At 38.0% G+C, this 22,857-nt stretch overlaps 2 protein-coding genes across 3 annotated transcripts in view; one reads left to right on the top strand and one right to left on the bottom strand.

The window, feature by feature from the left end:
• Positions 1 to 8,117, bottom strand: part of sec24c (SEC24 homolog C, COPII coat complex component) — a 30,034-nt gene extending 21,917 nt beyond the window's left edge. Inside the window, exons 1-4 of one of the 2 annotated variants that reach the window (XM_063002973.1) lie at positions 7,801 to 8,117; positions 5,153 to 5,334; positions 4,918 to 5,004; positions 3,386 to 3,506 (exon numbers count right to left, since the gene is read on the bottom strand). In XM_063002973.1, the coding sequence (XP_062859043.1) occupies positions 3,386 to 3,506; positions 4,918 to 5,004; positions 5,153 to 5,315 (371 nt within the window). In that variant the 5' untranslated portion in view covers positions 5,316 to 5,334; positions 7,801 to 8,117. The remainder of the gene's footprint in view (positions 1 to 3,385; positions 3,507 to 4,917; positions 5,005 to 5,152; positions 5,335 to 7,800) is intronic. The other variant, XM_063002974.1, reaches the window with a different exon arrangement.
• Positions 8,009 to 19,162, top strand: hexd (hexosaminidase d). The gene is made up of 13 exons (XM_063002975.1): positions 8,009 to 8,204; positions 9,695 to 9,824; positions 9,917 to 10,032; positions 10,136 to 10,223; positions 10,339 to 10,503; positions 11,089 to 11,272; positions 12,346 to 12,417; positions 13,244 to 13,442; positions 13,535 to 13,617; positions 14,385 to 14,463; positions 15,664 to 15,774; positions 15,883 to 15,972; positions 17,667 to 19,162. Exons 2-13 carry the CDS (start codon positions 9,750 to 9,752, stop codon positions 17,836 to 17,838), a joined length of 1,434 nt encoding a protein of 477 aa, XP_062859045.1. The 5' UTR covers positions 8,009 to 8,204; positions 9,695 to 9,749; the 3' UTR covers positions 17,839 to 19,162.
• The last annotated feature ends 3,695 nt before the right edge of the window (positions 19,163 to 22,857 follow it).

The raw sequence follows: 22,857 nt of genomic DNA, 5'->3' as shown, positions 1-22,857 counted from the left end.
GCAGGTCGTCACAACTCTTTGTCAGTAAAAATGACAGAGGACAAAACTCTTACAGATGTTCCCACAAATGTGCTTGTAACTTGCTTTGTTTTGTCCTTTTCTCCAGTTCAGCCAACAGCAAATCTGGAGACTGTGTTGGTCATTATACAGCCTCCCATCTGGTTCATGTTCCCTAAGGTAGTTCATAACCTTGGGGTGGATGTACAATTACTAATACAATAAAAGCAATTAAGGCTTCAGGGCCTTGCACAGGGGCTCAACAGTGGCAGTGGTGGGGCTTGAACCAACAACCTTCCAATCAATAATTTAGCACCTTATCTGCTGAACTACTACTGCCCCATGGATGAATGTTTCAGGTCTTTTTCTAGCTTGACCAACAAGACATAGACTGGAGTACTGATGGAACTTGGATACCATATCATATTTCTGTGCCATGCAATACCTTTGATCTCTCAGATCTCTTTCAGATTTAGCAGCACAGCAGCCTGCATGACGAACTGAAGATATCCACATACATATTGATACTTGGCTTAGTTTGCAAATTTCTGCTTAAAAAAGGACCCACACTAATGGTATTTTATAATGCCAGCAATTTACTGTATCCTGCAGTGCAGTATTTGCAATACTGTCTATTCCAAAAGTGTTACTAAATGGTTGGGAAGTAATCAATGTTTAGGACACCTGTAAAAATTAAAAAAAAAAAAAAAAAAAAAATTCTGTAAAAAACTCCAAGTTGTTAATCAATGACTTGTTCCTGATGAAGCCTTTTGTTATAATAAATTTTAAAAAAAATAGGATATTCTGCATAATACCTAATTATAAAATGTAGGGGTGGGTTTATAAAATCGATTTTTCGATTCGAATCGATCTTTATTTGAATGATCCGATATCGATTCATATAAACGCGAGATCGATCTTTTAAATACGCCCCTTTTTACGGTGCACACGGAAATCTGTTACCCTTTTAATTTCGCGTGACCAGCCACTGTTTTTTTGCGCAACGAGATCTGACCTGCACATCAGAAGCTCAAGTTATGCCTGGTTCACACTACACGATTTTTGCCCTGATTTTCGCTCGGCGACGGGTCAGCGCTAGGTTCGGGAGGAACTCGGTGTTTGATCTGCGATCAAAACTCGGCTCTCAATCAATGTGAGAAACAGCGAGGGGAAACACAGGGGAGAGGTTGGAAACAGGTGGAGCGCAATATAGTTTCTATCAGAATACATCAGCACACGCGAGTTTTACAGTATTTCTGACCTGATCGTTCTCTACAAAACAAAATATTTATTAACCTCCAACTCACTATAGAACAAGCCATGCTGCTCGTGTTGCCAAATCCACTCAGATTCCTTTATTTTTCTCCTTTTTCTACATCAGCGCACAAACTTTGATCGTTCGCTACTTGTTGATGTGCATGTTTGGACGTGGTATCATTAAACCTTTCATCACTTCTCACGTGTGTTTTCGTGACAAAACGTAGTTTTGGAGACCAGAGAAGCTCGCCTGTGATTCCAGTTGGAGATAGATGGTGTAGTACAGGGGTCATCAAACTACGGCCCGATGCTTTAATTTGACCGGCCCCTTTAACCACAGCAGCAATACATGTTGTCTGGCCACTGTTCATCTTCGAACTCACAGTATTATAACGGGGAAAAAAATAACAAAGGAGTCTCAGTAGATTATACGGCAGCGATCCAACGGGTGGCGCTCCAAGCATGAGGAGAGTGATTGGCGCATCAATAGAGACATGAGTGACCGCAGCCACTGTGGGATTTCGTTATGAAAATCCTCGTGTCCTGTGTTAATTTGTGTTAACTGATTTTTTTTAAGGAAACACTGTATGAGGTAGGATAATGGAAATTATTAAAATAAATAAAGTTTCTGCATTATCATTATGAACTACAATTATACAAAGCCCAGACAATACATCCAGTATACATAGTAAATAGCTTTTTTGGGTGTCTTTACTATTTCACCCGCGGTCCGGCCCCCCGAAACACTGAAGAACAGTAATCTGGCCCTTCGGTTAAAAAGTTTGAGGACCCCTGGTGTAGTGTAAAACCCCCCTATCACCTGTGAGTCGTGCAGTGTGAACTGTACAGCGACCCGGCAAATCAGAAAGTCGTGTAGTGTAAACTTGGCATAAGCTGTTCAACAGCCAGGTGTATGTTTACATTACATTTACAATGTTGTAGCGTGTCAGACATATAAAATAATAATAAAAAAATGAATGTTACTGTTTTCTGTTTTGGATTAATTATTTATGTAAACAAAATACACAAATATTTTTAATAATGAGTTTTCTTTGTACAATTATCACATTCGTTCTCTGAACATCTTTACATATTTAAACAAAACCTGTTAATGTAACTCAAATATGCCTAAATGTGTTGAATCGAAATCGAATCGAATCGGAAATCGAATCGAATCGAAACCTTGTGAATCGAATCGATCCAGGAAATTAGTGGCGATACCCAGCCCTAATAAAATGTGTTCATCACACTCAAGTGTTTGCTACTTTGCAACTTTGTTTAAAATCTACATTCAAAATGCAAAATTAGCTCTGCTCAGTGTTTTATTTATCTTACTTTATTACATTACAGTCACATTAAGCTGTTTTTATGAAATAAAGTGTGAACCCCTACTGATACTTGAATTTTGATTGTGGTTAACCATCGACTGGTGACGGAAGAGGGTTATCGGTTAAAAGAAATTGGCTACAGCATGAGCTCAACTTTGCTACAGTTTATGACCAACTTTTGAAAAGACCGTCCACAGAGGTTACAACAGTTCCTAACAGCTAATCTTTTTGGTTTATAAATTTTTCATAGTCGTAGAGACTGAGTTAATAATAATTTCCATATTTCAATAAACCTACTAACTTCTGTCTGAAAAATAATGCATATCAGGATGACAAAAGCTAAACAAAGTAATTACTCCCATCCTCTAGGGCTGGTTTAGAAACAGTATCAAATGCAACATGGCCCTTAATACACTATGAGGGCGGGATGGAAGGAAAAAAATAAGGATCAAATTGCATTTTATATGCACACTGGAAAACACAGCAACTTTAAGTGCATCATATATTTATGAAATTTATGACCTAAAAGAAATGAACCTAAAAAAAAGCACCGTAAAATTAAATCAACTCCGATGCACATCAGAAAGTTGATCGTTATCAGTAAAATTAGACAACCAGACTAAAACTGCCCACTATTTTAACAAACTTTAGTCTCAACAGAACACTGCATGACGAACACTCTATATTTTTTACATTTCATTTGTATAATATGCATTTTCTAATTTAATTGGAACTGTTAAGGACACATCATCAATATGAAATAGATCATATCTAGCAGTCAAATAAATGTTTTTACACTGCACCTCTGTGAAGGGGCACCCATAGGTGGTGGTGGTCCATTCTGTACATCACCCTGCCCAAACTGAGAATATGGCTGAGCAGCAGACACTGGAGGTGCATCGGATGTTGGAGGTCCTCTCATACCTGCAAAATATGGAGTATGAATTAGAACTCATCCAGTACACATTCTTAAGTGGATATATGGTGGTATATATGTATGGGGGGTCGTACAATGCCCAGGTCTGACCTAAGCGCTGACCAACTTCATATTTTACAGTTAGAATGCTGTTATGTTCCTGATGGGTCATTTGAAATATAAGCAACACATGACACTTGGGAAATGCCTTTTCTTAATAAGGATTTTTCCTCTCCAGGTTTTCCCATAAAGAACTGCAACTCTGTGTCAGTGCCTGGCTTATTTAGTGTGGGGTCTTCTAGTATTAAGTGTTGGTGTGTCGATCTGGACAGTCCCTTCTACATCTAGTGTAGATAACTTGGCCTGCACGTTTTCATAATGTATTTTTGGTTTATTCCTGATGTTGGGGTAAATTTAGTGTAGTTTATTGTTTGTGTGTTCCATTCAAGTTGCCATTTATTTTGAATGTAGTCATTTATAAAGGGTTTGATGTCCATTGATAAAAGTTTGAGGTTAATGAGGCATCCAGCATAGTCTAATATCAAACTTTTTTGACTTTTTTGAGTTTTGATTATTGTTGGGTGTTCGGCTGTGGATGTGTTGAGAGCCTCTCCAAGTTTTCCCATTAAGAACTGCAACTCTGTGTCAGTGCCTGGCTCATTCACCAAATTACAAAGAGTGGCCTGACCTAAGCAGTAAACCTGTATTTTTTTTTTATTTCTACACATTTATAATGGACTGAACTGAGCTCCGAAATGTGTTAAGTGCTTTTGTGATTTTTTTTTTCTTCATTTGTAATGACTGTGATATTGTCAGAATTTTATATTTATGTGGACATACTTAACTATACTGATAGACCAAATTTTTCCCAGCAAAGTAATTTAAAACAATGTCCTTTTACACTGGAGCTAACCATCAGCAAATTTACTAAATCAACCAGGTAGGTGTTGACATTTTTTCAAGTCATTTTATATTGCTTTTAAAGCAATGTACAATGTTATAAATCTTTTAATGAACAATAAAAGGGGTTTCATATTTTGTAAAAGCACAATACTAGTCATTTTAAATCATCAAACATTTTACCTAGACATTGTATAATGTCTCCAAGTGAAACGTGATATTGACATGCATAAATAGAGACAGAAAAGACAATCTTAATAACCCAAAGTTACCAATGACTTTGCAAGGAATTCATATAGGGTAAGAAAGGGACAGAAAAAAAAAGACAAAAACTAAATTGATTTAATTGGAAAAATCGGGTGACAGTGTCTGATTCTGAGTGATGGCCTTAGTGGAAGGACAGTGGGCTTTAATAGAATCCTGGTGAGACATAATCCAGCTATCCTGCACTGTACTGTCACTATAAACCACAGGGAACATGCAAAAGAACAGACAGTCCAGCACAATTAAATCAGTTACCCAAGTCAACAGGAGAGGAAGAGGACAGGTCAGTAACTAAGTTTGCAGTAAGAGCCTTAGAGGGAAAGCTTGCATAAGGAGAATAACCTGAAATACAAGAGAGAGAAAGTAGTGAGAAAAAGTAAGTGAAAAAGCACAGATGAAAGCCAGGGGGCACAGAGATGATGGTTCAAACCTTACATGGATTTTACACAGTGCTGCTGGAATAACCAATAAAGATGAGAATTAGCAGTACCTTGATGTGGGCCTGATTGGTAATTAGAGGCAGGCCCATTGTATGGAGCTGCATAACCTCCTGGCACCTGTTGACCCCCGTAAGCGGGCTGGGCGTAGCCCTGGTAGCCGGGTTGTGGCTGCCCATAAGGAGAGGCCATGTGAGGTTGCTGGTTGACATTCATTTTCAGTTCATCACTGAAGCTGAAAAGAAAAATAAAGAGAAAATGTCAGGCTTGTTTTAACTGAACTTTTTAAACAAAAGCATAAATCAAACAAACATCTTTGTTGAGTTAACTGGTTTATCATTAATATTTTACCCAACACACCCAAGTTTTCAAAGCAAACACAGTTTAAAGCATCCCTTGTATTACCAAATTCTTAAAACTAGAATACAACCAGGTAAGAGTAAAGTAAAAGTATGTCCTGCTACAGTATGTTTTATACTGTATGTCTTATAAGCAAAATATTATTATTATTTTTTTTTTGGTTTTCAGGCATTGTCAGTGGTAAACTGTTTTGTGTGTGATACAGTAATAGATTATTTCACATTAGCAACTAGGACCCACAGTTTATTTTATTTACTTAAATCTGCAGACATTTCTCTTGTTTGAAATAAGTTTTAATCTGGGAAAGTGAGTAAATATGTAAAAAAAAAACAAAAAAAACACAATATATTAATACTAGATACAAATCCAGGTAAATGTCCTGATAGGACATGACATTTACCATATGACAAGACATTTACCAAGAATTTAAATGTCACATCTCTAATTACTCAATCAATACATAATAACTATGATTTACCATTAACATTATCTCACATACCTTAAAGCAAATACTGGTTAAGAAATGTTCTTAGCAGTATCAGCTAATAAAATAATCAAGCATGTGTTTTGTGGCCTTTACAGATGATCCACTCCCTGATACTGTAGCAGTTTCACAAAGACGTTACACTTCTGAATAATTCAATGAAATCCACACCGTAACACTGTACAGTGGGTAGTGTGTGTATTGTTTCCCTGACATCATGTGTTGGTTAAGATAGTTACTACGGCATAAATATGGAAAACCATATAATCAATACAGAACAGTTTCATCTTAGCAAATTTATTCATTATACAATTTCATATTCCACTGAAATTGGAATTTTTGGGGCTGTATTTTTGGGGCTTTGTAGCAAAGTGGCTTGCTAAGTAACTACTATATGTGTGTATTAATTAATCTGAAATAAACACTACAGCACTACAAACTTAAAATGTTAACAGGAATCTATGCAGCACAAGAATAATAAACTAGTTATTAAAATGGGATGGGATCATGGGAATATTGTATTTGTACATTCTAGCCTTAATTTTGCATACATGTATTATCAATCTTAAGTTGACGTAATGTTACAATCCTTACAGACGTCCTCCTGAAACACTACTGTAATGGTACAAAGCAGATACATGACTAGAATTATCCATTTTCAGATTTTTATCATTCTTTCCAGTGTTTTTTTTTTTTTTTTGTAGATTAATGTTTTGAACATTCTGATTCTGTTTTTATTGCCGGTAATACACCAGCTTATGGTCTTACATTTACCTGACCCAGTAAACGACTGTCTCAGTTTAAACCATTTTGCAATCATTAAACTTGCAAATGTATAGGGAGCTTCAGATATTTCTGCCAAATTGCCACATATACAAGGTAATCCACAAATATAGACCACTGCAGGTCCAGTATGTACATATTTACACTAGCAGGATTTACCAAATGCTCTTATCCAAAGCTAAATACATTTGTGACAATGAACAATTCAAGCAATTGAGAGTTAAGGGTCTTGCTTGGGGGCCCAACAGTGGCAACCTAAAAGTGGTGGGACTTGAACCAGGAACCTTTCAATGACTAGTCCAATAACTTTACCCTTGATAGCTAACTACACACGTTTATTACCAGTATAAAAAACTTCTTAGATAAATATAGTACCAAAGCAACTAACGACCCATATAAATAGTTGGCACTGAAACCAACGCTGTTTATCGAAATTGGTGGCACTTACATTATATCCCATAATATCCATTTAACCTGTTCAACACACTAGTACTGTAGTTTGTAGTTTAAGCCACAGCCCACATAGGTGCTTATTAAAGTTATTTATTTTTTAAAACCGTTGAAGTTGGGTTTATATGCTAAATAAACTACTGCAAGTTTATCATTGACATAGCTAAAAGTAAGGCAAGCTTATTTCGCACTAGCAGATTAATTCGTATTTTGGGCCATAACATAAAGGCTGCATCTCAAACCTCATAGTTGTTCACTACGTAGTATGTGAAATGAACATTAAAGTGGTGTCTACATCACCACACTACTTAGTAATATATTGTGCGGTTTGATACGCAGCCGAAGTGTAGCCAGATAGCTAACTCATTGGCTAGCTACGCTACAAGCTAGTAGAATCCAAAGCATACATATTCGACTAAGACAGGAGCAGCTGGTTGACATGCCCAAATAATAACATTAAATAAATTATCTTAGCAGCCAACGTTCAACAGACATTCCACTTAAAGTCGACATTGAGTAAACTACCGGTTAGAGTATGTGCTAGTTGGCTAGCGTCTGTGTAAAACTGGATAGCTGGGGCGCTAGCTAAGTCTGTTAGCTGTAAATAACTAGTTCATGACTTACCTCCGATATAAACCGATATTTAAATAGACACTTCAAAGCAAAATCCCTCCTTCTGGTGGATTACTGAGATCCACAGTCGATCTAAAACATATGCGAGAACAACTGCAGAGAATCACCGCTAGCTAGTTCTGTTAATCCTTCTCTTTTACTCGATTCCTACAGTCGAAGCTGCATTAGCACCGCGGTGACATTCGCGCCGGAAACACAGCAACTTTGTGCCACGTCCACATCCGGATCCGTCAGAGTTTGTCTCTCGACGTCATCTGTTATGGATGTAACACCTTGAATGTGTGCGTGTAAACACCCATGTGTGTAAAAGAAGCAAGTGTAGGTAATTCTGCAACAACAACAGCTGTAACAGCAGCAGCAGCAGGGTTCATCAAGAGCACACAGCGCAGACAACGGTATGCAAACACGTGTTTACTCAAAGCTACTCTGTACGTGTCTCTATTCAGTCCTGCTACTGAGTGATCGAGCCAGACATGGACTCTTATAAAAGCTATCTGGATTAAAGAAATAACAGTGATGATGCCTTATTGCTTTGTTTACACCCTGATCAATCTGCATAAACACGATCTGTTGTTTAGAGGTTTGCAGAACACATTGTGTGTGTGTGTGTTTTGTTGATTTGTTGATTTGTCTTGAACCACCATTATTTACCTGACAGTGCAAACAAAACCTTTCATAATTTGGCTGACCAATTGGATTGTATTTTGTAAATATAAACACATTTCTGCAACACTTAAAAATAAATAAAATACACTCACTGTCCATTTTATCAGCTCCACTTACCATATAGGAGCACTTTGTAGTTCTACAATTACTGACTGTAGTCATCTATTTCTGTACATACTTTTTTAGCCTGCTTTCACCCTGTTTTTCAATGGTCAGGACCCCCCACAGGATCAGACACAGCAGCGCTGCTGGAGTTTTTAAACACCGTGTCCATTCACTGTCCACTCTATTAGACACTCTTACCTAGTTGGTCCACCTTGTAGATGTAAAGTCAGAAGAGACGATCGCTCATCTATTGCTGCTGTTTGAGTTGGTCATCTTCTAGACCTTCATCAGTGGTCACAGGACGCTGCCCATGGGGCGCTGTTGGCTGGATATATTTGAAATGAAATGAAAGGGGGCTAACAAAGCATGCAGAGAAACAGATGGACTACAGTCAGTAATTGTAGAACTATAAAGTGCTTCTATATGGTAAGTGGAGCTGATAAAATGGACAGTGAGTGTAGAAACAAGAAGGTGGTTTTAATGTTATGGTTGATTGGTGTATATATCATTTACACTATTTTAAACATTCATTTTAAATTTTTCTTGTTCAGCATTTAGCAGGCGCTTTTATCCAAAGCGACCTACAGTATACAGTCTAAGCAATTGAGGGTTAAGGGCCTTGCTCAAGGGCCCAACAGTGCCAACCTAGCAGTGGTGGTGTTTTAACCAGCGACCTTCTGCTTACTAGTCCAGTACCTTTACCGCTAAGCTACAACTGCCAACATTCCACAGTAAGCAGGTAATTGCTAACACTGTGGGTACTATGAACCACCAAATGCTCAGTGAATGCAAACAAAAATAATACTGTTGTTAATCAATTGATTCAATCAAAAATTTCTTAATTAATATTCAAATAATTTAGGTCTTTTTCTTATCTACCATACATAATATTGTGTACATATTGTGTACACAGACATGACTGGGGGCTGAGTGTCCAAGGGGGGTGTGTCTGAAGCCCTGTGATAGATTGGCAATAGGGTATTCCTGCCTTGAACTCAGGAAATCAACATGAAATAACAAAAAAAAAGAAATGAACAACTTTTAGGTAGTGTGATGCGTTATAGATGTTATAGCTTTCATGTAGATGAATTTAATAAACATTCTATAATTTCAGGTTCTAGAAATACTACCATCAACTGTTTGTTACTGATTGCAACTCAGGACATGCTATGGAGGTTTCCGCCAAAAAATTGGTCCACTTGGATTTGAAGGGGGCACCTCCCAGATTTGACTACTTATGTGAGGTACAAAAAGCACAAATCTTTTTATTTACTGTATTGTATTGGTATTTGATTTTAAAACACTGTAGATTTCACCATAGTCTCTTACCCCTCAGCTGATCCAGCTTTTTGCTGATCTTGGTGCAGATGGCATCCTCATTGAGTATGAAGATATGTTTCCTTATGATGGTGAGCTGAAGATTCTTCAATCAAAAGCCCATCCTACCTACAGGTGAACAAGATGTTTTGTGTTCCTTCAGACTGCCATTAGGAATAAAAAGCATTTTGAAATTTCCTTTGAAAGCCTGAAGTTCTTGTCACTGACCCACTTACAGCACGGAGGAAATTATTGCCATTCAAGATGTCGCAAATTCCAGAGGGTTGGAGGTCATTCCACTGGTGCAGACATTTGGGCACCTTGAAGTAAGTTAGTAAATAATTAATTAAGTAAGTGAGCTGTCAGTTATGTTACATCATATCAGTTATTGCGTTTTTATACAAATGTACTGATGCAGTGTTTCATTATTTCCCCTACCAGTTTGTCTTGAAGCATAGCACTTTCAGCAGTTTGCGAGAGGTAAACCACTGCTTAGGGACTCTGAACCCACACAACAAGCAAGGTCTTGCGCTTATACTGGAAATGCTGCACCAAGTAATGAAGCTTCATCCAAAGACTACCACCCTGCACATCGGGGCAGATGAGGTACGGCACAAGGCATTACACTGACTGTCTGCCTGACTGTGTTACTGCATTGTGGGTTTGATAAATGTCTAGATAACACTAGACAGACTATGGTTTTGGGGCCCCTTGTCATTTGGTGTGTCAAAATTTTTTAGATATACCATGTTTTATGATAAAATACCCACATACATCGTTTTGCATTCACTCACCCACTCATTCACACTCGGGGACAGTTAACAGCAACCGATTCTTCATAGTTTTGTGTGTTAGTAGGACACCAGAGTATTCAGAGGAATCCACACAGCACATGGAAAACAATGCAAATCTCTTCACAGACAGTGTCTGGGATCTGTTCCTCATGACTTATGTTGCCTTTTACTCTACCAGCTGTGCCACTGTTGTGCCCATTTTGTATTTTTGTTATACACAATGTATTGGACCCAGTTCTTGTAGTCTCACTCTTTGTGTCAATGTGTTAGAAAATGTCTTGTATCTCTTTTTAGCAAAAAAGTGCATGTGTGGAAGTAGCTTAAGTATTCCTATCACCCTCTGTAATAGAAATCACTATATGTAATTCACATAGTAAATAATTAAGAGATTTTCTAGGTCTACATGCTTGGTGAGGGAGAGGAGTCCAAAAAGTGGTTAAGCATTCCAGGTCACAGCATTCACAAGCTGTTCCTCAAACATATCACTGAAGTGGCAAAGGGAATACATCAGAGTTACCCCACCCTTAACCTGATAATATGGGATGATATGCTCAGAACCATGACCTCTGACACAATCAAAGGTAAACACTAATACATTCTTACTTTGATTTTGTTTTGCTTATGTAGGATAGAAATGCATTGTTGTGTTTGTTTATTAGGATTTTAACGTCATGTTTTACACTTTGGTTACCTTCATGATGAAAGGTTACACATGATTCATCAAGTCAAGTTCAATGTCACACACCCTCACACCATTTCCAATTCATCTCACTGTATGTGTTTGGACTGTGGGAGAAAACCCACGTAGAACATGCAAACTCAACACACACAAAAAACCCCACCCACGCAGACATGGGGAGAACATGCAAACTCAACACACAAAAGGAAACCCACCCACTCCACCTGTTAATCAAACCCAATGCTACCCGCTGAGCCACCGTGCCACCCTAAAATGCATTAAAACACATACACCTTTAAAAGACATGCATATCAGGGACGTTTGGGGATTTCAATGATTTCTGGATTTCTATTTCTTTTCTGTTACTGAATAATTGAAGCACATACAATTTAGCACCATAGATTACTAATTTGGTAGGGTAGAACATTTAAAGTCATTTATAGTTGTGGCATGGCCTTCTAATTTTTAGTTAGTGAATATGATTGATACACTGAATACACTACTGCACCCTTTACAAAGTACCTGGTGTAATGATCACTTTGCTATGGTGCTCATTTTTTACAAGGCCATTCAGTATGTATAAAGTAAAAGGTCTTCAGATTTGTGACTGTTCTGTATTTGACTAAATAGTTTAAACAAATACATATTTGACCAAAAGACCAAAAACAGGTCTGTCATGGATTAGAAGCTGCTAGAACAAAGGTAACACTGTCCACCTTAAAGCTTGTCATCATCTTGGAAAAGAAGCCATTGCTCTACGATTGAGTCCTTAATTTACAGATGTGCAATGTAGGTTCCATAAACAAAGTGGCAGATCGTGTTTCATGAGATAGTTATTTGCTTCTTTTGGTCAAATATGTAGTTGAAAAACCCAAAGTCTGCCATGACTTACATGTCACTTTACACATACATACCTGTAAGGTATGAGCACAGCGAGTATACCCAGTTAAATGTCTTTATATTTCATTTTTGCAGAAAGTGGTCTAGTTGGATTAGTACAACCCATGCTGTGGGACTACAGTCCTGTAATGGATGTGGCCAGCAATAGTAAGTTTGCTTTTGATACTGACTTCAACAAGTCCCTAAATATGAATAAATATGAATTACAACACATATGAATTAACACAGTGCAGTTTTAGCTATTTTATAAAAATATAACTATTTTCTCACCAGTGCATTGTTCATGGTACAACACTGTCAGAGCCTTGAATATCAGTGGATATTTTTGACCTTTTTGAACTATAAAGCCTGCTGTAAACATTTGGTTTGTTTATTAGGGTTTTAGGTCATGTTTTACACTTTGATTACATTCATGACAGAAGAGAGTTACAGGTTACATATGATTCTCTGTATCCACCAGAAAAAACATCATACCAGCAGCCAAAACAAGGTGGTGTTGTTAGCGTGGCTCTCCATGCATGATAAAGCTCTGTGCAGGTCTCGCTTGCCAGTTTCTATGCCGGGCTGTGCAGTGTTGGAGGAAGTGTGTACTTGTACTCGGCCCTGGTGCGGCCATATCTGAGAATTGGAGATTACTAGATTGGGAAAAAGTTTATACTGCAAATAAAGACACAAAGCAGTGATTTGTAAACTATATCTTTATTAGAAATTTATTTGAAAACAATACGAAGAATAGATTGATGATCACCGCTATTGATTTGTATGTATGTATGCTAATTCATAATGTAACACCTGCAACACATTCCAGGAAAGTTGTGACTGAGGCAATGTAACTAACAGGTGATGCTATCATGATAATAAAAGGCTAAATCATTTACAAGCAAAAATGGGTGAAGGTTCACCACTTTGTGAAACATATATTGTATTAAGGCAGGTAATAAAATAATGACGTGTTTGTTTTCTTTTCACTCAGTTTCACTAATGGAGAAATACAAATCTGCTGGTTTATCACAACAGTGGATTGCAAGTTCTTTCAAAGGTTCAACCACAGTGTACACATGTGTTACCAGCACCCAAAGGCATGTGGACAATCACATTCAGTGGTTAAAAGTGATTTCTGGTCTCTCGCCTGGTATTGAGCTACAGGGTATTGCACTCACTGGATGGCAGAGGTACTTTAATATTTAGACTATAATTTAGAAATATTCTAGCTGGTATTTTGTATAGTTACTGTTTTATGTTTGTTTGTTTTTTTTGTCAATAGATACGATCATCTGTCTGTTCTGTGTGAATTGATGCCCCTCGGCTTGCACTCTCTTGCCTCATGTCTGCAGACACTTCAGTATGGTTGGTCCCTGCTGTTTAACAGTTATTTTGCAAACATTTTATTTAGAAACTACATTTCAAGTTAAAGGTTAATTGGCACTTGTTAAATTGCAGTCCTAGAAGTCCTGAGAATCATTAGTAATGATTGAAACACTTTATGTACATACACATTTGCTGTATTTAAGCATATCCACTAAAAAGGGAAATTGGAGATCAGGCCTTGAAGTTAAATGACATGTAGTTTGATTTGTTTTAATATTTTACACTGTGTTTACATTTATGACCGGACAGATAGTTACAGGTTACACATGAGTCATCATTTCTAGTTCAGTGTCAGATACCATGACGGGCAGTTTTGTATCTCCAATTCCCATATCTTACATGTCTTTGAACTGTGGGAGGAAACCAGAGCTCCCGGAGGATACCCACATGGACACAGGGAGAACATGTACATACAGAACATGTACAACACTCCATACAGAAAGGACCCAGGCCACTTCACCTAGAAATCAATCCCAGAACCTTCTTGCTGTGAGGCGACAGTGCTACTCACCAAGCCATCGTGCCGCTCAAATTACATTATGGATCTTTTTATAGAATCTGAGTTTCTGTATGCATATTTTTGACCCAGCTTGTCTTTTAAACCTTACAGCTACTTTATCAAATAACTAATTTAAATTAATTATACCCCAAAACTGCCATGACATTTATGTTCCATATAAGTTCCTATTAAAGTTCATACTACTACTCTGTTCCATGTAACTTGTGGATCACTATGGATACTGCAGGAAGCTTTACTCCGGAAGCACAAAGCAAGGTGATGGAGGTGCTGTGTAGTGCCACAACAGAAGTAGAAGACACAACAAGGTATTACACTTTAATGCTTGGAGTTTTATTTACTGTATCTCCCCGAGTCCTCAATTATGTTGTTCAGGCATCTATATGCAAGTGAAAGCATTTTTAGGATTCTGTGAGATAACTAATTCCAGCTCTCCATCAGCAGATGTCAGCATTCATCTTCTACATTTAGCTTATTTACTGTTTTGTTTTTACCTGTAAAAAAAAACCTAAAGAATTCCATGCCTGTCGTGCAATTCATCTTTCACTTAAAAAGATATTAACATTAAAAAAACATTTAAAATAATAATAATAATAGTAAGAATGTCTTTATTTGTCATATATATACATATACACGTCTACAGTACAATAAAATAATTTTTTTGCGAATTCCAGCTTGTTTGAAAGCTGGGGTCAAAGTGCTGGGTCAGCCATTGCATGGCGCCCCTGGAGCAGACAGGGTGAAGGGCCTTGCTCAAGGGCCCAACAGTGGCTGCATAGCAGAGCCTGGATTTGAACCGACAATCTTCCAACTGATAGCCCAAGGCTCTACCCACTAGGCTATCACTGTCCCATGAAGTAACATTTAAGATTGTAATTTTTTACCCCGACTGACTTAGTGCTTATGTGCTGTAGTGTCGTTAGAATCCCCAAAGTGTCAATACTGGAAGGAGAATAGTTCTCCAATCTTAAATACAAAGCCAACAGCATCCTGTGATCAGAAAGTGTCCACTGATAAAAAATCTAGATTAAAAAATCTAATCTAATGGGTGCTAACAGCCTATGTGTTCCTAATAATGGGGGCAGTTAGTTTAAAGAGTATTTAAAAATTCCAACAACCCTTCTGCACCCAATCTAATCATATTGGAATAGCACAAGCTATCATGTCATCACCATTCAGTGTCATTCAGTTCTGAAAATAGTCCACCACCCAAATATCATTTGGGTAGTGAGATCCTATTTTATAGGCTTGAAATTTTTGCAATATTGTTACAGTCTCACTCTATACACAATGAGCATTATATTTCAGTGCATTACTATAGTTAACATAGTTATACTGGTAGTAAATAAATTAAATAGCCCCAATTAGTCAAATGATGTAATGCTAGAAAACATGTATTTTTAAAATCCATTAGCTAAGATTGCCCGGAACATGTTTAAAACCTGTATAATACTTATTGATAAAGTTTACACTGTTTCATTTGGGTTGTTGATTACTTTGTGGTTTAGGTTGTCTCAGGGTTCCTCTGGATCCTATCCTGGAATGAAGCTATCTGAAATAATTGTAAATTTAACAGCGATGCTGGAATCTGAAGAATTCAGACACTTTGAAAGTAATATGTAAGTTGCTACAATCTACGTAGATGTATGTGTTAATCAGTGAGTACAAAATGTAAAACCAGGTAACAAAAATATTTAGTACTGTTTATTCTTACTCTTTCTCTACAGGTATGTCAGAGGCTGGTTGTCTCCTTATCAACGACAGAACAAAATTATGAATCCACTAATTGCACCACAAATTCAGCTACAACTAAAAATGTAAGCTTTCTTAACCTTTATAGTATTATATAAAATACATTTGTTGGAAATGTTTGTTATTACAAATCAGGGCTAAAATATACTAATAGTCATATTAGTAAATGTGTTTTAGTAAATGTGTATACTGAAAATGCATTTCCCATTCAAAATTGTATTAGGGGTCTATTCTTTCTAATTTGTTTTTATCCTCATATTGTACATTTTCTTGTGTGTGACTTACGTTTTAGTTGGGAAAGTGATGGCTAAAAAGAATTGTGATTTGAGTGTCTGTGATGTTCCATATAGTGTTTTTTATGCATTTCTCTCTAATGATAAGACACATTAATATACTATAATAATAATAATAAAAATAGTACTACTGTTAATAATAGCAATATAGCCGCTCAGGTGGCACAGCGGTAAAACACAAGCTGAACACCAGAGCTGGGATCTCGAATACATCGTATCGAATCTCATCTCTGCCTGCCGGCTGGGCTGAGAAGCCACATGAACAACGATTGGCCTGTTGTTCAGATAGGGGTGGGATATAGCCGGATAGGGTCTCTCTCATAACTAATGCAACTCTGCTGGCTGATTGATGGTGCCTGCACAGAGATGGGAAAAGAGTGCTGTCAGGGTGTGTCTCTCCATACACAGTGCTGATCCGCATTGCACTCGTTAAAGTGTAGGTGACAAAATGCATACGGCTGCTGCCCACGTGTCAGTGGGGGCATGGGTTAGCTTTGTTCTCCTCAATCAGAGCGGGGATCAGCATTGGTGGAGAGGAAGCGTGACACAATCGGGCAATTAGACACGCTAAAAAGGAGAAAAAGGGGAGAAAATGCATAAACAAATATATAAAAAAATAATAATAATATAAATGTTCCTTATAACCATTCATTTCCAACAATGAAATACAGTGGTACCTTGAAACCCATCATCAATTGGTTCTGGGAGTGGCGTTGAGTTTAAAAGACATTGAGTTTTAAGGTATGTTTTCCCATAAGGATGTATGGGAAACCTGTTAATGCATATATTTTAGGCTTATGTAAAATAATGGGGTTGTTTTTGACACCTATACACTGAAAATAACACAAATATAATATAAAAACACTGACATAAAATTAAAAAACCGGCTCTTTACCTTTACTTCTTTATTGTTTTCTTATGCTTTTTAATTAGTGGAGAGAAATTATGAGGAGTAATAATTAAGAGAGTTGCGTGTTAAGAGAGTTAAGAGAGTTAGTGTTCCTGTGTTGTTCTATTAATACATTAAGTCACATTAAGCTTTTTATAATGATAAGTGTTTTAGACTCTCTCGGAAAAGCTGATTCTCACAATTTCTCAGAAGTAAAACGGTGAGGATAATCCAGATAAACACATATATGTGGACACTTTCAGAGTGGATTTAATGGTTATTCCACACAAATGCAGATTTGTCTCGTATTCGCACTTTAATGACGTTTTACTGCACCCTTCATGCTGAGCACTGAACAAAGCAGCAGTCGCACACACGTTGAGTTTAAGGGAAACGTTGATTTTAAGGGTACAGGGTGTTGAGTTTCAAAGATTTTTAGTTTAGGGGACGTTGAGTTACAAGGTACCACTGTATATCAAAATGAAGGAATTTATTTTATGAATGAGCTATTATTAATATTATTATTTAACAAGTTGTTTTATTTATGTATTATGTACTCCTTAAAAATTGTTCCCAGGTTTGTAGAAGCAGTAGAGTTTAAAGTGCAGGAGTTGAGGGCAGAGATGGTACTGCTTTATCCAGACACAACCGTAGAGGAATGGATTGCTGAGCATGTCACTCTAGTACTGAAGCCACTGCAAGATTTACTGAAGGACATTCACACTGCCATGCAGGATATGGGAGTTTAAACCAGAGACTATACAACACAAATCAGGCACTGCATTTTGGGTAATAATTCCCAATAATTGTTTACTGATAATGTCCAGTAGAATGTCTATGTGAATAGAATTATTAAATATATGTAATGCATAACAAAAGGGTTTTACATGTCCAAATGTTTGCAATTTTTGCTAATAAGGTTATGTTGGTTGAATTCAGGATAATTGATTTTGTTAGTAGAAAGACACTGGTTATGTTAATTAAACGTTTTTATGTATTGAATACAATGTGACCATTTTTAAAATTGTAATGATGCTGGGTCATCACTTTTTTCTGTTAGAGATTTTTTTTCTCTTTTTTTCCCTCTTTCTTTCCTCCAATTTTCTCCACCAATCTTGTCGTATTCAATTATTCTGATTGCGTTACGCTTCACCTTTAACGATACAACCCTCCACTGCTGACTGAGGAGCTTTGCAACAGCCATACACGTGTGCAGTACCGACTGCATCTTTTCACCTGCACGAGGCAAGTTCATATGCCCTGAGCCTTGAGCATGGAGATCACAACTGCCACAACCGATCAGCATTATTCCTCAACTCTGCGCAGACGACGTAAAGGAACCCCACCCTGTGAACAACAGCCAATCTCAGCGTGCTGGATGGCAGAGCTGAGAATCAGTACGATGTGTTCGAAATCCCAGCTCTGGTGTGCTAGCCTATTTTGCCACCTGAGCAGCAGAGATTTTTATTTGAACAAAATATTTACAAGTTCCAGACATTTGATCATAATAAGAAGAGTGTGGCTGTTAAAATCCTGTTTTTATACTGAATTCTGTTTGGTCAATATATTAAAAATTTTTTACAAACTAAATGGCTACATCCCATACCAAAGCCCCCTGTTTGGAGTACGTCTATGGGAATTTGCACCTATTTAGTAAAAAAAAAAAAAAAAAAAAAAAAAAAAAAAAAAAAAAAAAAAAAAAAAAAGCAGCACTTTTTACATTACCAACTGGGGCGGCACGGTGGCTCGGTGTGTAGAACTGTCGGCTCACAGCAAGAAGGTCCTGGGTTCGATCCCCAGGTGGGGCGGTCCGGGTCCTTTCTGTGTGGAGTTTGCATGTTCTCCCCGTGTCTTCGTGGGTTTCCTCCGGGTGCTCCGGTTTCCTCCCACAGTCCAAAGACATGCAAGTGAGGTGAATTGGAGATACAAAATTGTCCATGACTGTGTTCGATATAAGCTTGTAAACTGATGAATCTTGTGTAATGAGTAATAACCATTCCTGTCATGAATGTAATCAAAGTGTAAAACATCTTCAAAGTATTCAAATCCTAATAAACAAACAAACAAACATTACCAACTACCCCTGTCACTGCACATCAAACTTTGACCACAATTAATTACTGCTTATGTAGTTTGTTTATGTTAGACCTATATTGCCATGACTTTAAAGATTATTTACCTTGAAATTTTTTTTTTCAATTTTACCTTTTTTAGCTTTGAAACTGATAACACCTGGAATATGGACACTAGTTTGCTTTTTAAAGTCACCTTAGCCACCACTGTTTCATCTTGGTTAGCATCGCTGTAAGTCCTGTGCCACTCAGACAAACTTCATACAAGGCAGGAATACACACAGGATAGGACACCAATCCAACACACAACACAACTTACTCACATGTAGGGGCATGTTTAAAGCTTCCAGTCCAACTTCTGCATGTTTTGGGGATTTGGGGGTGACTGATGTACTCAAAAGAAAATTCACATAAACAAGGTTTTTGGGATCCAGGTGCTGTGTGGCACCTTTTCCACTTTCTGTGATGCCACTAGGTTATTATGCCAGTTATAGGATTCGAAATTTTAATTTACCAACTACCCCAGTCACTGCACATCACACTTTGACCACTATTCATTACTGCTCTATAATGCTCTATAATGCCATGGCATTAATTATTTACCTTGAAATTTTTTTTTTTTTACCTTTTTTAGCTTTTGCAACTGATAATACCTAGAATTTGGACACTAGTTGGCTTTATTAAAACTAAAATGTATGTACACTGCCTGGCCAAAAAAAAGGTCACACTAATATTTCGTTGGACCGCCTTTAGCTTTGATTACGGCACACATTCGCTGTGGCATCATTTCCACAAGCTTCTGCAATGTCACAACATTTATTTCTTTCCAGAGTTGCATTCATTTTTCCCCAAGATCTTGTATTGATGATGGGAGATTTGGACCACTGCGCAAAGTCTTCTCCAGCACATCCCAAAGATTCTCAATGGGGTTCAGGTCTGGACTCTGTGGTGGCCAATCCATGTGTGAACATGATGTCTCATGCTCCCTTAACCACTCTTTCACAATTTGAGCCCGATGAATCCTGGCATTGTCATCTTGGAATATGCCCGTGCCATCAGGGAAGAAAAAATCCATTGATGGAATAACCTGGTCGTTCAGTATATTCAGGTAGTCAGCTGACCTCATTCTTTGGGCACATAACGTTGCTGAACCTAGACCTGACCAACTGCAGCAACCCCAGATCATAGCACTGCCCCCACAGGCTTGTACGGTAGGCACTAGGCATGATGGGTGCATCACTTCAGCCGCCTCTCTTCTTACCCTGATGCGCCCATCACTCTGAAACAGAGTAAGTCTGGACTCATCAGACCACGTGACCTTCTACCATTGCTCCAGAGTCCAACCTAATGCTCCCTAGCAAATTGAAGCCGTTTTTGCCGGTTAGCTCCACTGACAAGTGGTTTTCTTAAAGCTACACAGCTGTTTAGTCCCAATCTCTTGAGTTCCCTTCGCATTGTGCGTGTGGAAATGCTCTTACTTTCACTATTAAACATATCCCTGAGTTCTACTGTAGTTTTTCTATGATTTGATTTCACCAAACGTTTAAGTGATCGCCGATCACGATCATTCAAGATTTTTTCCCGACCACATTCCTTCCTCGAAGATGATGTTTCCCCACTGTCCTTCCACTTTTTAATAATGCGTTGGACAGTTCTTAACCCGATATATACAGTATATATATATATATACATATATATACTGTATATATATATATACAGTGTATCACAAAAGTGAGTACACCCCTCACATTTCTGCAGATATTTAAGTATATCTTTTCATGGGACAACACTGACAAAATGACACTTTGACACAATGAAAAGTAGTCTGTGTGCAGCTTATATAACAGTGTAAATTTATTCTTCCCTCAAAATAACTCAAAATACAGCCATTAATGTCTAAACCACTGGCAACAAAAGTGAGTACACCCCTAAGAGACTACACCCCTAAATGTCCAAATTGAGCACTGCTTGTCATTTTCCCTCCAAAATGTCATGTGATTTGTTAGTGTTACTAGGTCTCAGGTATGCATAGGGAGCAGGTGTGTTCAATTTAGTAGTACAGCTCTCACACTCTCTCATACTGGTCACTGAAAGATCCAACATGGCACCTCATGGCAAAGAACTCTCTGAGGATCTTAAAAGACGAATTTTTGCGCTACATGAAGATGGCCAAGGCTACAAGAAGATTGCCAACACCCTGAAACTGAGCTGCAGCACAGTGGCCAAGATCATCCAGCGTTTTAAAAGAGCAGGGTCCACTCAGAACAGACCTCGCGTTGGTCGTCCAAAGAAGCTGAGTGCACGTGCTCAGCGTCACATCCAACTGCTGTCTTTGAAAGATAGGCGCAGGAGTGCTGTCAGCATTGCTGCAGAGATTGAAAAGGTGGGGGGTCAGCCTGTCAGTGCTCAGACCATACGCCGCACACTACATCAAATTGGTCTGCATGGCTGTCACCCCAGAAGGAAGCCTCTTCTGAAGTCTTTACACAAGAAAGCCCGCAAACAGTTTGCTGAAGACATGTCAACAAAGGACATGGATTACTGGAACCATGTCCTATGGTCTGATGAGACCAAGATTAATTTGTTTGGTTCAGATGGTCTCAAGCATGTGTGGCGGCAATCAGGTGAGAAGTACAAAGATAAGTGTGTCATGCCTACAGTCAAGCATGGTGGTGGGAATGCCATGGTCTGGGGCTGCATGAGTGCAGCAGGTGTTGGGGAGTTACATTTCATTGAGGGACACATGAACTCCAATATGTACTGTGAAATACTGAAGCAGAGCATGATCCCCTCCCTCCGGAAACTGGGTCGCAGGGCAGTGTTCCAGCATGATAATGACCCCAAACACACCTCTAAGACGACCACTGCTTTATTGAAGAGGCTGAGGGTAAAGGTGATGGACTGGCCAAGCATGTCTCCAGACCTAAACCCAATAGAACATCTTTGGGGCATCCTCAAGCGGAAGGTGGAGGAGCGCAAAGTCTCGAATATCTGCCAGCTCCGTGATGTCGTCATGAAGGAGTGGAAAAGCATTCCAGTGGCAACCTGTGAAGCTCTGGTAAACTCCATGCCCAGGAGAGTTAAGGCAGTTCTGGGAAATAATGGTGGCCACACAAAATATTGACTTCAGGAACTTTCACTAAGGGGTGTACTCACTTTTGTTGCCGGTGGTTTAGACATTAATGGCTGTATTTTGAGTTATTTTGAGGGAAGAATAAATTTACACTGTTATATAAGCTGCACACAGACTACTTTTCATTGTGTAAAAGTGTCATTTTGTCAGTGTTGTCCCATGAAAAGATATACTTAAATATCTGCAGAAATGTGAGGGGTGTACTCACTTTTGTGATACACTGTATATATATATATATATATATATATATATATACAGTATATATATGGGTGATTCTTCAGTTGCGGGCTTTTAGAATTTTAAAATTTACCATCTTAACTTTTGAAAAATAAAATTAGTAATAATTTAGTTTTAATTATGTCAAGATAATGCTTACATGCTTTAGAGCAAAGACTTAATAATGGCTACAATTGAGCTTATATAGAATTTTAATATTTCATATTTATTTGTGGCATAGCAAAATGTCATTATGTGTTGGTAATGACGTGTTGCGGTAATGACAAGTTTTACTTTTTTAAAGAAAAAAACTATCAAGGCCATGGATTTGCTAAAGCTAGTCAACA

This window comes from Trichomycterus rosablanca, chromosome 10, assembly GCF_030014385.1.
Source record: "Trichomycterus rosablanca isolate fTriRos1 chromosome 10, fTriRos1.hap1, whole genome shotgun sequence".
Classification (NCBI taxonomy): domain Eukaryota; kingdom Metazoa; phylum Chordata; class Actinopteri; order Siluriformes; family Trichomycteridae; genus Trichomycterus; species Trichomycterus rosablanca.
Note: the sequence above shows the minus strand (reverse complement) of the source record. Positions and strands in the feature narration are given on the sequence as shown.

Bases quoted from the DNA above. Each gene is read 5' to 3' on its own strand.
- hexd (XM_063002975.1), top strand. From the start codon at position 9,750: ATGGAGGTTTCCGCCAAAAAATTGGTCCACTTGGATTTGAAGGGGGCA. The intron at 12,418-13,243 runs GTAAGTTTGCTT...CTTTTCACTCAG, and splicing joins AATGGATGTGGCCAGCAATA to TTTCACTAATGGAGAAATAC. The intron at 14,464-15,663 runs GTATTACACTTT...TTTGTGGTTTAG, and splicing joins GAAGTAGAAGACACAACAAG to GTTGTCTCAGGGTTCCTCTG.